We start from the raw sequence: 14,315 nt of genomic DNA, 5'->3' as shown, positions 1-14,315 counted from the left end.
CATCAAATCACAAAAAGAGGAGGAGGAGGAGGAGGGTGGTGTTGGACGCCTGCCTCTGCAAAAATAAAACCCAGCACCGCCATGTGATACCCGGGGGTGGGGGTGGAGGGCGTGTCCAGGTTGTACGTCTCTGTACAAAGACGGCGGTGACGATGGACGATGGGTACTTGGTTGCTTTTCCTCCATTGATGGATGTTTCTATTTCAATCCTAGGGGACGACGTGTGCGTGTGGACGTCGGCCGCCCAGGACTTGATGAGCGGCTTGACTTGGACGGGTTGTCGACATAAGCAGGTACACGCTACGTGGGGTGCTATCCCAAATCTTGAACGCCAACTGGAAAAGACGGTCGCCATATTTTCTTCTTTCCTTACCTCTTCTAGCCCCGATTCCTCATCCCTAACCCTTAGCCCTCACCCCTAACCCTTAGCCCCACACTAACCCCCATCCCTAGCCCCTATCACCCACCCCTAAACCTTACTACCTAACCCTTAACTGCTATCCATCACCCCGAACTCGCTACCTAACCTTAGCCCCCATCCCTCACCCCAAACCCAACCCCGATCTCTCACCCCTAACCCTCACTACCTAACCTTGGCCCTCACCCCAGCCCCCTATCCCTCAGTACCCAACCCTTAGCCCCCTAACCCTCAGCCCTGTTTCTAGCCCCTGACCTTAACATCTCTTCCTCACCTTAACCCCTATACCATCATCCTAACCCCTATCCCTGACCCCTTAACCTCCAACCTTAACCCCCATCCTACCCCTACCCCACAACCCCGCCCCTTGCCATGCGGGAATAAAAGAGGAACAAGAGATGATCCATGCAGATGATTTACTCCAAGACTTCCAGAGAAGATGAGCGCCATGTGACTCCCGGAGGGGCGTGTCCAGGTTGAAGGTCTGCGCAGCTAATGAGGATGCTAGTAGTCCCACACACTTCCATACTCTAACCAGTGAAGCGGAAAGTCTGCCGATAATCCCGTGTTTACCATCCGTCCACCCCCCCCCCCCTCCATGACGACAAGAATTTTCCAGAGGTGGGAACGTAATCCCGTTGATAACAAAGCACCCCCCCCCTCCGTCACACACACACACACATAGGGATGCTAGAAAAGGGAGGGTTAGTCTAATCCAGTAGATTATATATCAAGATGGGGGTGGTTTTCCGCTAGGTGACCCCCCCCCCCACCATCGCCACCCACCCACTCAACCCCTCCTCCTCGTTTTCCTCCTCATGCATGTGGAGTACTTACATGTCACCTCCATGCTTGCACGCGTACTGCGATGCTCCACACTCACTGAATCCTAGCGGGACACACCGGGAGGGGGTGGCGCGTGTGGGGGGGGGGGACGAGGAGGAGGCAGATGGCCGTCTAGATGATGGTGGCTGACAGCTAGCGTTAGCGTCAGCCACGGCGTCCCTCCTGGCAAAAAACGCCGCTCCTCTTCCGACTCTGCTGTTTAATCCTGGGGATTTGACGCTTTGTGTGTATTCCGCTTCCTTGCTAGCATCCTCCACCCTTCCCTCCCGTGCCTCCTTGCTCCCTCCCTCTGCGAGTCTGAGAGCATCAGGCAGCCTCGCTTATGTTGATCTGCAAGCTTACGTCCTGATTGGATGCACGCCACCGTCACCAACGCCAATTGTGATGCAGCGAGTGGATCACGTGATGACTGTGTGTGTGTGTGTGGATGTAGACGGCGGGGGGAGGGGTGGAGGCAGTCACTACATCAGTGTGTCCCCCCCCCCCAACAGAGGAGATGGAGGCGGATAAAGACGCTCGCGCAAACGCAAAAACAACGCATGCGACCGAGAAGCACCAAAGACACGGACGGCCGTGCAGGCCCGGTGAGCCCGTAATTGGTTGAGGGTTGCTATGGCAACAGGAGGAAACGGTTGCCCCGGGAGCAGCATCGGCCTCGCCTCGGTTACAAACACACGCTTCACTCTGTAGACAACACGCAGCATTACAGCCGACATCTTTAAGGAGGAGGCGCACTCACACATGCTAATGATGATGATGATGATGATGATGATCTCGTTATTATTTCCATATTTCCATATTCCCATATTCCCATCGGGTTTCTATCCCGGCCGTCTGAGTTGACGTACGCAGAAAGATGAAGGAGTGACATCACCGACACGATGACGAATATGCTAATCAACAGCAGCCGTTTCATGCTAAAGCTAAAGTCTGCACATTTTTCATTTCATATTTAATGTAGTATTTATTATTTTACGTTACAGGGTTAGGATTAGGATTAGGACTAGGGCTGGAGTTAAGGCTAGGCCTCGGGTTTAGGATAAGGCTTAGTATCCTAAATTAATTGAATGTACAAGTAAAGGTAATATAAGAGTATATATTTTTTAGTTTATATATATTATATGTTATACACTGACAGTCAACAAAAAGTTTGAAACCGTATTTTTTGATTTTTTAAAATTTTATTTTGAAGGCCCAACGGCTCCTGTGGTGTTGTGGCGTTCATGCGGGTGTCTGATTGCGGCTTGGGAACACTCCATACGCCTGGCCATATGGGTGTGGCCGGCGTCGTTCATGTCATAGACGTGACGTGATGCCGTTCACTGGACTAACAATGCTGGCCTTTTTTTTTTTTTTTTTTTTTTTTTTTTCAACCAACCCTCAAATGATGCAATTTAATTGCTATAGCATATACTTTATATTGGAATTTTTTGTTCATATTTGATTTTTTTGGTTTGCGGCTTGGGAACATCCCATACGCCTGGCCATATCGGTGAGCCCGCAGATGTCCATGTCATAGACGTGGTGTGATGCCGTTCACTGGACTAACAATGCTGGCCTTTTTTTTTTTTTTCAACCGACCCTCAAATGATGCAATTTCATTGCTATAGCATATACACTTTATATTGGAATTTTTTGTTCATATTTGATCTTTTTGGTTATATATTTTATGTGTTATATTTTTATGTGTAATATTATATATAATTAATATTAGTAATTAATTAATTAATATTTATACTTATATAGTATAAATATAGATTATTTGATTTAGACGAATTCATGTTTTAGTCTATGTTTTTAGTTTCCATGTCTATATTTTACATATATATTTATATAAATATATTTATAATTTATATTTAAATAAATTAAATAAATTATTTATTTAAATATTTATTATTATTATTTATTAAATATTTTATTCTCTATTTTATATTTTACATATATTAAAATATGTGGTAATGATTTTTCCATCCTATTATTTATGTTACATTTCCACTAATATATATTTTGAGTATCCAGGTCATAAGCTTAACCCCAGGCATAGCCGTACCGCCAACACGGCTAGCCTAACCTCAAGCTAAAATAAATTCTTCCCCACGAGTGTCAGCGGCGAGCAGAGTTAGACGTACCTTGTTGAAGTCCTCGCTGGTGGCCCTCATCTCCTTCCAGGTCTTGTTGAGGAGCTGGATACAGATGCAGAAGAACTCCTCGAAGGAGCGGTCGTGCGTGAAGAACATGGGGTGGAAGTCGTGGCAGTTTTCACCGGCTGCGGACAAGCAGATGGACGTGGACGATGGTTAGCATGAAGGTTTGACGTTTTTTGTGTGCAACTGTTGATCTAAAAGTTTGGCCTTTCTTCCAGCGTTTGGGTGTCACGTTTGGGGGGGGCGGAGTCAAAGACAAGCACAGCGTGAGACGTGGAGCCGCTCCCAAAAGCGGCAAGTAGTTGACTTGCAAGGTTTATGCAAATCATCCAAACAGACATCTTGTTTGCAGGTTGTGTCCGCATGAATATTTCATCCCAAACCTTCACGTTGGCCTACATTGTCGATATTTTGGGCTCATCTAAGCAACGCGCTCCCTGCTTCACCGTACCGACAAACACGCTTTACACGGAACCCGCCGTGCCGCTGCGACGTTTACGCCTGGAAAGATCTTCGAGTGCAAAGTCATGTCGCCTTCGAGGCGGCGGCGTAATAACGCCGCGAATGTCACAAACCATCACATCTCGTGCGCTTTAATCAGCTCCATGTTTCACCCTCTTCTTAAAAGCTTTGCGTGCGGAGCAGCGTTACATCACACCCGTGTTGCCGTCTTTGGCGCCGAGTTTCATAAGCGCGACACGCTAACGTTGCCTGATTTTTGCCGGGGGGGGGGGGGGGGGGTCAAGGGACCACCAATGAATGTAAACTGATGCGCCTGTCCAACTGGAGAAAAAAATCATATGTTTGGTATACAAGCTGTACACAGACCACTCTAAAAGCCGGTGTATATTCTCGTTGTCCCGACCAAAAAGGACGCCTCCTCTCTTGGGACGTGCGTGCTGGCCTGCTGAGGTCAGGAGGCGAGCTGTCATCGTCCAACTGCAAGTCAGAGCATGTCTATTTTGGTGTCAGGCAGAACGGGGGGGGGTTGGTTGGGCGCTCCCATCATGCTAGTCTCTGCCGACCGCTACCCCTACAACCCCCACCCCCGAGGACTTGAAGTGACGTCAGCAGAGGAGCTCATTAGTTGGGCTGGCCACCATGCAAATGAGGCCTGCAGGGGCGTGGGGGTGGGGGGGGTGACTTTAGTGGGCCCGGCGCCATCCCTGACATCTGCCAAAGTCCACTCTGTGTGTGTGTGTGTGTGTGTGTGTGTGCGCAGAGTCACCTTGCAGCGATGCCACATGATGAATCCACAGTGAAAGATGTCATCCTCGCTCTAATTGTAGAAGCCTCATGTCCAACTGTGACCAGGGGAAAGTGTGTGTCTGTGTGTGTCTGTCTGTGTGTGTGTGTGTCTGTCTGTGTGTGTGTCCAGTCAGCAACGTCAGCACCATTTTCCAGTCCTGCGTGTGTGTGTGGCCATGTTTGAGAGGCTCTCTGCAGCCCTCAAGTGAATAATATATATGTATGTATGTATATATAGGTATGAATTTATATATATATATAAATGTTTGTATATATATGTCTATATGTATGTATGTCTATATGAATGTATACATATGTATACATGTATGTATATACATATATGTATATTTGTATGCATACATACATGTATATATGTATGTTTTTATATGTATATCTATATATGTATACATCTGTTATCTATCCTATGTATGTAAATATGTATATTTTTGTATGAGCATATGTATGTATGTATATTTTGTATGTATGTGTATGTATACATGAATATATAAATACATATATAGATATAAGTATGTCTGTATGTATATGTATATGTATATGTATATGTAAGGGATTAGTTTTTTCAACTTGAAAAAAATGCACTTTTCTGGTCAAAAAAACAGCGGAAACCTCACACACACTCAACAGGGGGCCCAGAAGGACCCAAAAACGGCATAAAATACCAGTGTTTGAATTGTGCCATTTTTGAAAAAAACGTAAGGGGTTAGTATGTCGTTTTTTTCAATTTTTTCGACTTGCTGAAAATGCACTTTTCTGGTCAAAAAAAACAGCGGAAACCTCACACACACTCAACAGGGGGCCCAGAAGCACCCAAAAATGGCATAAAATGCCAGTTTTAAATTTTGTGATTTTTGAAAAAAACGTAAGGGGTTAGTATGTCGTTTTTTTCAATTTTTTCAACTTGCTGAAAATGCACTTTTCTGGTCAAAAAAACAGCGGAAACCTCACACACACTCAACAGGGGGTCCAGAAGAGCCAAAAAATGGCATAAAATGCCAGTGTTTGAATGTTGCCATTTTTGAAAAAAACAGAGTATGTTGTTTTTTTCAATTTTTTCAACTTGCTGAAAATGCACTTTTCTGGTCAAAAAAACAGCAGAAACCTCACACACACTCAACAGGGGGCTCAGAAGAGCCCAAAAATTGCATAAAATGTCAGATTTAAATTTTGTGATTTTTGAAAAAAACATAAGGGGTTATTATGTCGTTTTTTTCAATTTTTTCGACTTGCTGAAAATGCACTTTTCTGGTCAAAAAAAACAGTGGAAACCTCACACACACTCAACAGGGGGCCCAGAAGAGCCCAAAAATGGCATAAAATGCCAGATTAAAATTTTGTGATTTTTGAAAAAAACGTAAGGGGTTAGTATGTAGTTTTTTTCAATTTTTTCAACTTGCTGAAAATGCACTTTTCTGGTCAAAAAAACAGCAGAAACCTCACACACACTCAACAGGGGGCCCAGAAGCACCCAAAAAGGGCATAAAATGCCAGTTTTAAATTTTGTGATTTTTGAAAAAAACGTAAGGGGTTAGTATGTCGTTTTTTTCAATTTTTTCAACTTGCTGAAAATGCACTTTTCTGGTCAAAAAAACAGCGGAAACCTCACACACACTCAACAGGGGGTCCAGAAGAGCCAAAAAATGGCATAAAATGCCAGTGTTTGAATGTTGCCATTTTTGAAAAAAACAGAGTATGTTGTTTTTTTCAATTTTTTCAACTTGCTGAAAATGCACTTTTCTGGTCAAAAAAACAGCGGCAACCTCACACACACCCATCAGGGGGCCCAGAAGAGCCCAAAAATGGCATAAAATGCCAAAGTTTGAGGGTGTTAGTATGGTTAGTATGGCATTTTATGCCATTTTTGGGCTCTTCTGGGCCCCCTGTTGAGCGTGTGGGAGGTTTCCGCTGTTTTCTTGACCAGAAAAGTGCATTTTCAGCAAGTTGAAAAAATTGAAAAAAACGACATACTAACCCCTTATGACTTTTCTGGTCAAAAAAACAGCAGAAACCTCACACACACTCAACAGGGGGCCCAGAAGCACCCAAAAAGGGCATAAAATGCCAGTTTTAAATTTTGTGATTTTTGAAAAAAACGTAAGGGGTTAGTATGTTGTTTTTTTCAATTTTTTCAACTTGCTGAAAATGCACTTTTCTGGTCAAAAAAACAGCAGAAACCTCACACACACTCAACAGGGGGCCCAGAAGAGCCCAAAAATGGCATAAAATGCCAGATTAAAATTTTGTGATTTTTGAAAAAAACGTAAGGGGTTAGTATGTCGTTTTTTTCAATTTTTTCAACTTGCTGAAAATGCACTTTTCTGGTCAAGAAAACAGCGGAAACCTCCCACACGCTCAACAGGGGGCCCAGAAGAGCCCAAAAATGGCATAAAATGCCAAAGTTTGAGGGTGTTGATTTTTGAAAAAAACGTAAGGGGTTAGTATGTCGTTTCTTTCAATTTTTTCAACTTGCTGAAAATGCACTTTTCTGGTCAAAAAAACAGCGGAAACCTCACACACACCCATCAGGGGGCCCAGAAGAGCCCAAAAATGGCATAAAATGCCAAAGTTTGAGGGTGTTGATTTTTGAAAAAAACGTAAGGGGTTAGTATGTCGTTTCTTTAAATTTTTTCAACTTGCTGAAAATGCACTTTTCTGGTCAAAAAAACAGCGGAAACCTCACACACACCCATCAGGGGGCCCAGAAGAGCCCAAAAATGGCATAAAATGCCAGATTAAAATTTTGTGATTTTTGAAAAAAACGTAAGGGGTTAGTATGTCGTTTTTTTCAATTTTTTCAACTTGCTGAAAATGCACTTTTCTGGTCAAAAAAACAGCCGAAACCTCACACACACTCAACAGGGGGCCCAGAAGAGCCCAAAAATGGCATAAAATGCCAGATTAAAATTTTGTGATTTTTGAAAAAAACGTAAGGGGTTAGTATGTCGTTTTTTTCAATTTTTTCAACTTGCTGAAAATGCACTTTTCTGGTCAAGAAAACAGCGGAAACCTCACACACGCTCAACAGGGGGCCCAGAAGAGCCCAAAAATGGCATAAAATGCCAAAGTTTGAGGGTGTTGATTTTTGAAAAAAACGTAAGGGGTTAGTATGTCGTTTTTTTCAATTTTTTCAACTTGCTGAAAATGCACTTTTCTGGTCAAAAAAACAGCGGAAACCTCACACACACCCATCAGGGGCCCCAGAAGCACCCTAAAAGGGCATAAAATGTCAGTTTTAAATTTTGTGATTTTTGAAAAAAACGTAAGGGGTTAGTATGTCGTTTTTTTCAATTTTTTCAACTTGCTGAAAATGCACTTTTCTGGTCAAAAAAACAGCGGAAACCTCACACACACTCAACAGGGGGTCCAGAAGAGCCAAAAAATGGAATAAAATGCCAGTGTTTGAATGTTGCCATTTTTGAAAAAAACGTAAGGGGTTAGTATGTCGTTTTTTCAATTTTTTCAACTTGCTGAAAATGCACTTTTCTGGTCAAAAAAACAGCGGAAACCTCACACACGCTCAACAGGGGGCTCAGAAGAGCCCAAAAATGGCATAAAATGTCAGATTTAAATTTTGTGATTTTTGAAAAAAACGTAAGGGGTTAATATGTCGTTTTTTTCAATTTTTTCGACTTGCTGAAAATGCACTTTTCTGGTCAAAAAAACAGCGGAAACCTCACACACACTCAACAGGGGGCCCAGAAGCACCGAAAAGGGCATAAAATGCCAGTTTTAAATTGTGTGATTTTTGAAAAAAACGTAAGGGGTTAGTATGTCGTTTTTTTCAATTTTTTCAACTTGCTGAAAATGCACTTTTCTGGTCAAAAAAACAGCGGAAACCTCACACACGCTCAACAGGGGGCCCAGAAGCACCCAAAAAGGGCATAAAATGCCGGTTTTAAATTTTGTGATTTTTGAAAAAAACGTAAGGGGTTAGTATGTCGTTTTTTCCAATTTTTTCAACTTGCTGAAAATGCACTTTTCTGGTCAAAAAAACAGCGGAAACCTCACACACACTCAACAGGGGGCCCAGAAGAGCCCAAAAATGGCATAAAATGTCAGTTTTAAATTTTGTGATTTTTGAAAAAAACGTAAGGGGTTAGTATGTCGTTTTTTTTCAATTTTTTCAACTTGCTGAAAATGCACTTTTCTGGTCAAAAAAACAGCGGAAACCTCACACACACCCATCAGGGGCCCCAGAAGCACCCAAAAAGGGCATAAAATGCCAGTTTTAAATTTTGTGATTTTTGAAAAAAACGTAAGGGGTTAGTATGTCGTTTTTTTCAATTTTTTCAACTTGCTGAAAATGCACTTTTCTGGTCAAGAAAACAGCGGAAACCTCACACACGCTCAACAGGGGGCCCAGAAGAGCCCAAAAATGGCATAAAATGCCAAAGTTTGAGGGTGTTGATTTTTGAAAAAAACGTAAGGGGTTAGTATGTCGTTTTTTTCAATTTTTTCAACTTGCTGAAAATGCACTTTTCTGGTCAAAAAAACAGCGGAAACCTCACACACACCCATCAGGGGCCCCAGAAGCACCCTAAAAGGGCATAAAATGTCAGTTTTAAATTTTGTGATTTTTGAAAAAAACGTAAGGGGTTAGTATGTCGTTTTTTTCAATTTTTTCAACTTGCTGAAAATGCACTTTTCTGGTCAAAAAAACAGCGGAAACCTCACACACACTCAACAGGGGGTCCAGAAGAGCCAAAAAATGGAATAAAATGCCAGTGTTTGAATGTTGCCATTTTTGAAAAAAACGTAAGGGGTTAGTATGTCGTTTTTTTCAATTTTTTCAACTTGCTGAAAATGCACTTTTCTGGTCAAAAAAACAGCGGAAACCTCACACACGCTCAACAGGGGGCTCAGAAGAGCCCAAAAATGGCATAAAATGTCAGATTTAAATTTTGTGATTTTTGAAAAAAACGTAAGGGGTTAGTATGTCGTTTTTTTCAATTTTTTCAACTTGCTGAAAATGCACTTTTCTGGTCAAAAAAACAGCGGAAACCTCACACACGCTCAACAGGGGGCCCAGAAGCACCCAAAAAGGGCATAAAATGCCGGTTTTAAATTTTGTGATTTTTGAAAAAAACGTAAGGGGTTAATATGTCGTTTTTTTCAATTTTTTTGACTTGCTGAAAATGCACTTTTCTGGTCAAAAAAACAGCGGAAACCTCACACACACTCAACAGGGGGCCCAGAAGCACCGAAAGGGCATAAAATGCCAGTTTTAAATTGTGTGATTTTTGAAAAAAACGTAAGGGGTTAGTATGTCGTTTTTTTCAATTTTTTCAACTTGCTGAAAATGCACTTTTCTGGTCAAAAAAACAGCGGAAACCTCACACACGCTCAACAGGGGGCCCAGAAGCACCCAAAAAGGGCATAAAATGCCGGTTTTAAATTTTGTGATTTTTGAAAAAAACGTAAGGGGTTAGTATGTCGTTTTTTCCAATTTTTTCAACTTGCTGAAAATGCACTTTTCTGGTCAAAAAAACAGCGGAAACCTCACACACACTCAACAGGGGGCCCAGAAGAGCCCAAAAATGGCATAAAATGTCAGTTTTAAATTTTGTGATTTTTGAAAAAAACGTAAGGGGTTAGTATGTCGTTTTTTTCAATTTTTTCAACTTGCTGAAAATGCACTTTTCTGGTCAAGAAAACAGCGGAAACCTCACACACGCTCAACAGGGGGCCCAGAAGAGCCCAAAAATGGCATAAAATGCCAAAGTTTGAGGGTGTTGATTTTTGAAAAAAACGTAAGGGGTTAGTATGTCGTTTTTTTCAATTTTTTCAACTTGCTGAAAATGCACTTTTCTGGTCAAAAAAACAGCGGAAACCTCACACACACCCATCAGGGGCCCCAGAAGCACCCTAAAAGGGCATAAAATGTCAGTTTTAAATTTTGTGATTTTTGAAAAAAACGTAAGGGGTTAGTATGTCGTTTTTTTCAATTTTTTCAACTTGCTGAAAATGCACTTTTCTGGTCAAAAAAACAGCGGAAACCTCACACACACTCAACAGGGGGTCCAGAAGAGCCAAAAAATGGAATAAAATGCCAGTGTTTGAATGTTGCCATTTTTGAAAAAAACGTAAGGGGTTAGTATGTCGTTTTTTTCAATTTTTTCAACTTGCTGAAAATGCACTTTTCTGGTCAAAAAAACAGCGGAAACCTCACACACGCTCAACAGGGGGCTCAGAAGAGCCCAAAAATGGCATAAAATGTCAGATTTAAATTTTGTGATTTTTGAAAAAAACGTAAGGGGTTAGTATGTCGTTTTTTTCAATTTTTTCAACTTGCTGAAAATGCACTTTTCTGGTAAAAAAAACAGCGGAAACCTCACACACACCCATCAGGGGCCCCAGAAGCACCCTAAAATGGCATAAAATGCCAGTTTTAAATTTTGTGATTTTTTGAAAAAAACGTAAGGGGTTAGTATGTCGTTTTTTTCAATTTTTTCAACTTGCTGAAAATGCACTTTTCTGGTCAAAAAAACAGTGGAAACCTCACACACGCTCAACAGGGGGCCCAGAAGAGCCCAAAAATGGCATAAAATGCCAAAGTTTGAGGGTGTTGATTTTTGAAAAAAACGTAAGGGGTTAGTATGTCGTTTTTTTCAATTTTTTCAACTTGCTGAAAATGCACTTTTCTGGTCAAAAAAACAGCGGAAACCTCACACACACCCATCAGGGGCCCCAGAAGCACCCAAAAAGGGCATAAAATGCCAGTTTTAAATTTTGTGATTTTTGAAAAAAACGTAAGGGGTTAGTATGTCGTTTTTTTCAATTTTTTTCAACTTGCTGAAAATGCACTTTTCTGGTCAAAAAAACAGCGGAAACCTCACACACACTCAACAGGGGGTCCAGAAGAGCCAAAAAATGGCATAAAATGCCAGTGTTTGAATGTTGCCATTTTTGAAAAAAACGTTAGGGGTTAGTATGTCGTTTTTTTTCATTTTTTTCAACTTGCTGAAAATGCACTTTTCTGGTCAAAAAAACAGCGGAAACCTCACACACACTCAACAGGGGGCCAGAAGAGCCCAAAAATGGCATAAAATGTCAGATTTAAATTTTGTGATTTTTGGAAAAAACGTAAGGGGTTAGTATGTCGTTTTTTTCAGTTTTTTCAACTTGAAAAAAAATGCACTTTTCTGGTGAAAAAAACAGGGGAAACCTCACACAGTTTGAGGGCGGTGATTTTTGTGTGTATATATATATATAGTATATATATATATATAGGTATGTATATACATGTATATATATATATATATATATATGTATTTATATGTATATATGTATACATATGTATATATGTAAAATTTGCAAACAAAAAGCTATGAATCCCTCAGGAAAGTGCTTACTACTCTTCTCCCAGCCTTCATTTTAAGATGTGTAGTGAAGCCTGAAGAAGGGAGTTTAACTAACGGCTTCCTAGTCTGCACGTTAATGGCGTCAATCTGGTGTAGTCCAAGGAGGAGGAGGAGGAGGAGGAGGAGGAGGAGAAAAGTAGGTTGATGCCGCCGAAGCAGCGTGGGAAGATCTGCTCTCATCATCTCATCAGCTAATTAGCTTTTATTCTCAGCCGCCAATGACTTCAGACTCCATTGTTTCTCATATCTTGTCACCACGGAAGCAGGGAAAGATTCCCGACAAAGTTTCACCACACAAAGCCAGACACGCTGCACAAAGGCAACAATGGGATCCAAATTTGGAGCCGGCGTGGTTGCCAGCCTGCCAGCACAGATGGAGACCGAGGAGTGGCCCATCAGCAGATGGAGGAGAGGATACTAAATAACTCAATATAGAAAGAACTAAATAAGACGGAGGCGGGCGTGAAATGGATGCGGACGGAGATGTGCAAGCCGACAAATTGAGCAAAACATCTGCTGTCAACAAAACGTCGGCAACCTCGAGTCGGAATCTGAAAAACTTTCATTTTCAGGTTGTTCCTGTCATGGTTTGACATAACACATCATATGCTACATAGCGTGCTACATATGCTGGAGCCTATTCCAGCTGTATATGGCTTATATATATATATATAAGACCGCCACCACAGATAGATTGTAGTCCTGTGGGAAACACTGATATGTTTAAGCATCTTCGTATCTCCAGTCACAAAAAGATGGGATCCGAGTACCTTCATTCATTCATTCATTTTCTACCGCTTATCCTCACGAGGGTCGCGGACGTGCTGGAGCCTATCCCAGCCGTCTTTGAGCTGGTTTCCGGCCAATCACAGGGCTCGTATAGACTGATCAGAGTACCCGATATTCATAAAAACGATACAAGAGACGACATGGAAGTGCACCACATGGCAACATTTTGGACTTTTTTTTTGCTGAACACACACACACAAAAAGTGAACTGTGAAAGGCGTCACCCCCCCCCCCATGGAGAGCAGCAGGGGTCAAGTCTGCAGTGCCGCTTTGAGCAGAAAAAGGCCGCATCCATTCACACTCCTTCCTTCTTTACGCTCTCCATGGTAGTAACATCAAGAGTGTGTGTGTGTGTGTGTGTGTGTGTGTGTGTGTCAGACTTACGCAGCTCGCCCACTTTGAGGATCTCACAGAGCATCTTTGTGAGTTCGATGCTGCTGCGGCCAAACGGACACTCGTGCTTGTCTTCCCGGCTGCTGTTCTCCAGAACGATCTGGGAAAGAAACGACAACAACAACAACAACAACAAACACGTTAGTCGTCTTCTTCAGGGACAAAACTAACTCATATGCGTCTCATCTGGAAGAGAAAGATGTTCACCCTGACGTAGGCGTCCTGGTGGTGCCTGGCAAAGTAGAGCATGTTGTCCAGCGCCAACATTCCCGGAGGAATCTGGGTGAAATCCACAGCCGGGTTGACGTGGTTCTGCGCGTCAGGAAAGAAGGCAAAACGTTTCCAAAAGCAGAGTTTTTGTCAGGCGACGGGCGTGAAGGACGTGAAGGACGTGAAGGACGTCTTACGATGAAGCCCAGCTTCTTGTAGTCGCGCGTGTACATGGACTTGCGTTTCTCCGTGCTGCCGCTGTGGTTGGGCTCGCACTCCACGTCGAACGCGATCCTCCTCAGCTCAAAGATGATGTCCCGCTGAGCCTGTGAACACAACTTTACAGGTCATTCTATTGGGGGGGGGGGGCACCCCCATGCACCGAACCCACCTGGTCCTGGGGGTCCATCTTGGTCATCATGCGGTCCTCCAGCAGGTTAAAGGTCAGCACCTGCAGCACGTACAGCTGGTGGGCCATCTCATCGTTGATGGGCGTGGGGCTCCGGATCACGTTCTGCAGCCAAGATGGAGGATGAGGAAGACGGGGGAGGGGTGGGGGGGGTGCTCGGTGGTCATCAGTGAAGTACCATAAACATGCCGGCTAACTCCTTGGCGGAGGTACGGCTGGGAGAGGCACAAAGTGGGCGGAGTCAAGCTTACACTGAGAATGATGGAGCGGAGTTGTTTCTGGGCCAAGATGTGGGCCATCTCCTGCACACACAAACACGCCATCGTCACGGCAACAACACGCTGGAAAGGGATTCAAAGTAACCACTGTGGATGCCAGTAATGTAAGTAAATAATGTAACATCTTATGTAAACAAAGTCGGAATTTTATCAACAAAAAAAAAAGAATTTAGCATTAAAATTTAATTTACACACAAAAAA

At 42.7% G+C, this 14,315-nt stretch overlaps 1 protein-coding gene and 1 long non-coding RNA gene across 7 annotated transcripts in view; one reads left to right on the top strand and one right to left on the bottom strand.

Annotated features, from left to right (window-relative positions):
• Positions 1-14,315, bottom strand: part of elmo1 (engulfment and cell motility 1 (ced-12 homolog, C. elegans)) — a 62,840-nt gene that overhangs the window by 7,213 nt on the left and 41,312 nt on the right. For 5 of the 6 annotated variants that reach the window (XM_058047968.2, XM_058047970.2, XM_058047969.2 and 2 more), the window contains 6 exons: positions 14,088-14,138; positions 13,819-13,941; positions 13,625-13,753; positions 13,425-13,529; positions 13,209-13,317; positions 3,394-3,530 (listed from right to left, as the gene is read on the bottom strand). In XM_058047968.2, coding sequence (XP_057903951.2) covers positions 3,394-3,530; positions 13,209-13,317; positions 13,425-13,529; positions 13,625-13,753; positions 13,819-13,941; positions 14,088-14,138 — 654 coding nt within the window. Of the gene's footprint in view, positions 1-1,255; positions 2,890-3,393; positions 3,531-13,208; positions 13,318-13,424; positions 13,530-13,624; positions 13,754-13,818; positions 13,942-14,087; positions 14,139-14,315 lie in introns of those variants that run through there. The other variant, XM_058047972.2, reaches the window with a different exon arrangement.
• LOC144899507 (uncharacterized) lies at positions 103-2,632 on the top strand. Its single transcript, XR_013627646.1, has 2 exons — positions 103-293; positions 383-2,632. It is a non-coding gene; the product is annotated as an uncharacterized LOC144899507 (long non-coding RNA).

The sequence above is a fragment of the Doryrhamphus excisus genome, linkage group LG7 (genome assembly GCF_037039965.1).
Source record: "Doryrhamphus excisus strain RoL-2023G ecotype Guam linkage group LG7, RoL_Dexc_Guam_v1.1, whole genome shotgun sequence".
NCBI classification, from domain to species: Eukaryota; Metazoa; Chordata; class Actinopteri; order Syngnathiformes; family Syngnathidae; genus Doryrhamphus; species Doryrhamphus excisus.
The sequence above is the reverse complement of the archived record's forward strand: the minus strand, read 5'-3'. Positions and strand labels throughout refer to the sequence as shown.